Source organism: Branchiostoma floridae, unplaced genomic scaffold (genome assembly GCF_000003815.2).
Source record: "Branchiostoma floridae strain S238N-H82 unplaced genomic scaffold, Bfl_VNyyK Sc7u5tJ_1578, whole genome shotgun sequence".
NCBI lineage: Eukaryota > Metazoa > Chordata > Leptocardii > Amphioxiformes > Branchiostomatidae > Branchiostoma > Branchiostoma floridae.
The window spans coordinates 377,298-379,747 of record NW_023365773.1 but is presented as its reverse complement, the minus strand read 5'-3'; the positions used below and the strand labels follow the sequence as shown (position 1 = coordinate 379,747).

The 2,450-nt window shown below is 48.2% G+C and overlaps 1 protein-coding gene across 1 annotated transcript in view; it reads left to right on the top strand.

Moving 5' to 3' along the window:
- Nucleotides 1–219: 219 nt before the first annotated feature.
- Nucleotides 220–2,450, top strand: part of LOC118408369 (UDP-glucuronosyltransferase 2C1-like) — a 3,407-nt gene continuing 1,176 nt past the window's right edge. The window contains exons 1-3 of the mRNA XM_035809134.1: nucleotides 220–1,089; nucleotides 1,209–1,428; nucleotides 1,995–2,214. Coding sequence (XP_035665027.1) covers nucleotides 220–1,089; nucleotides 1,209–1,428; nucleotides 1,995–2,214 — 1,310 coding nt within the window. The remainder of the gene's footprint in view (nucleotides 1,090–1,208; nucleotides 1,429–1,994; nucleotides 2,215–2,450) is intronic.

Sequence of the window (2,450 nt, the reverse complement as noted above, 5' to 3'; positions counted from 1 at the left end):
CCCATAGCTATGGCCCCTTACAGACAACAAGTAACTTATGGCACGTCGGCCATAATGATTGGTCCAGAAGCAATCCACGGACTACCAATCGTACCTCTGCTTCTATACTGGTTCTATCAGATAAGTGCATTCAGACTAGTAGACTGAATGATCACGGTTTTAACCTTTGATCTCTCCTAAGAGCAGTCAACAAAGTTTGGAAAGAAGCGTAGCAGCATCATGGGGATCGGTCCGAAGCTTCGATGTTCCGCCATTCTGCTAGTTTTCCTGGGTGTCCTGATCAGACACAGGAGCAGCGCTGAGAAGGTTCTGTTGGTGCCTCCGCCAGTAGTCGACAGCCACTGGATGGCTCTGGCCAAAATCGGCCGTGCTTTGGTGGATAAAGGTCATACGGTCGCTGTCGTGATCTCAGAGGACATTGTAGAAAAACGACACACAGAGTGGCCCGACTTTCAGTTTGAGGCATTCCAAGACCAAGGAACCCGAGCCAGGCTCATTGAATTACAAGACCGTGACTTTTCTACGGCTGGGAAATTGTCCTTTTTTGAGAAAGGAAAAGCATTCGTCGCTTGGGCTGGAGAGTTAGCAAAACACTGTGGTCTGCTTCTAGGTGACGGTAAGCTGGAGCATCGACTGAGAGCATCCCAGTACAGTGTTGTCATTTTTCACCCCTTGTTTCCTTGCGGCGCTATCCTCTCAGCCCGTCTGCACATCCGGGTCCCTCACATAGCCGTCATGCGTAAAGATAATTACTGCATTGACGAAAAAGGTACAGGTGTGCCGACCCCTCCTTCTTACGTACCCTCTCTATTGGCCGATTTTACCGATGATATGACCTTTGGACAACGAGTGCAGAACTCTGCCTTGTCTACTCTCCTACCAATTCTGCTACGCCATTTTGGGGGTAGAGCATTTGACGGACTGGTCCGTACCTACGTCGGTGAAGAAGAAACTATTCAGAGCGTGACGTCACGCACGGACTTGTGGCTCTATCAAACCGACAACGTGCTGGATTTTCCTCGTCCCAGCATGCCCAACATGGTTCAGGTTGGAGGATTGAATGTCCGTGTGGCCGCCCCCCTAACTGAGGTGAGTTTCCCTTACTGACTGCCTGCGAGAAGCGAATAAAGCACCGTCCAGGCGTTAACTCAACGTTTCTTAATGTCGACTGTCATAAATTTCACTAAAGGCGATTCATCTCTCCACAGAACATGGACGCGTTTGTCCAGAGCTCTGGAGACGATGGAGTGATTGTCGTCAGTTTCGGGTCGATGATTAAGACGATGTCGGCAGAGAGGCAAGAAGTCTTCGCGGCAGCCTTCGCCCGGCTCCGACAGAAGGTGGTGTGGCGGTACGTGGGAGAGAAGCCGACCGGTCTGGGTAACAACACCAGACTACTGGCCTGGCTACCTCAGAACGACCTGCTGGGTAACATTTTATATCAAACTGCTCTTTCTACGATCACGAAAGAAAAGAATTGTTTGAAGAGGCTACCAAATTCCATCTAAACTTCTTAACATTCACCGACCAAAAGAAAACAACTCTCCTTCTAACATCACAAAACCCACACAAAATAGAACAGGTTGGATCTTTCGTCTTCCACGGTCTTCGAAAAAGGAGTCGAACCCAATAACCCAGGATCTAGAGTGAGCTTTTACTAGTTTTAGACTAGAGTAGACACCTGTGGTATTGTTTTTACATTGTTTGAATCTCTCATGTTACCTGCAATTAGCCCTCGGGCAAGAATTTGCAATAAACTTGATTAATAATATTTTCCTTATAAGACCAACAAAACATTGGGACGTAGCCAATCGAATAATACAGCAGTAATATCGCGACTGTCTTGAATGATAAATTACTAAGCCAAGAACACCAAGCGAATTCTGTGTCTAAAAATATATTTCTCCCAGGTTTTCCTACATATCTATGTACATCGAGCACATTAACTTTTCCAGATGATTTGCTTTGCTTCTGACTTGCTCTATCTGTTGTAGCCCACCCAAAGATCCGAGCCTTCATCACTCACGCTGGGTCGAACGGCCTGTACGAGGCCCTGCACCACGGTGTGCCCATGGTCTGTCTGCCGCTGGTCTCGGACCAGCCCGGCAACGCCGCCCGGGTGGTGGCCAGGGGACTGGGGGTGAGGTTGGACTTCAGCACGGTCACCTCCGACCAGTTGTACCAGGCCATTCTTCATGTCGTCACCAACACGAGGTACTCCTGATGTCACCTGGATTACAGGATTTCATACACGCCGATGTATAAATTTAGTTGTATAAAACACACACTCTCTCACATACAGACACTCACACATACACGCACACTCACACACATACATACATACACACACACACACACACGCGCGCAAACACACACATACACTCACACATATACTCTCTCTCTCTCTCTCTCACACACACACACACACACACACACAAACGCACACACAC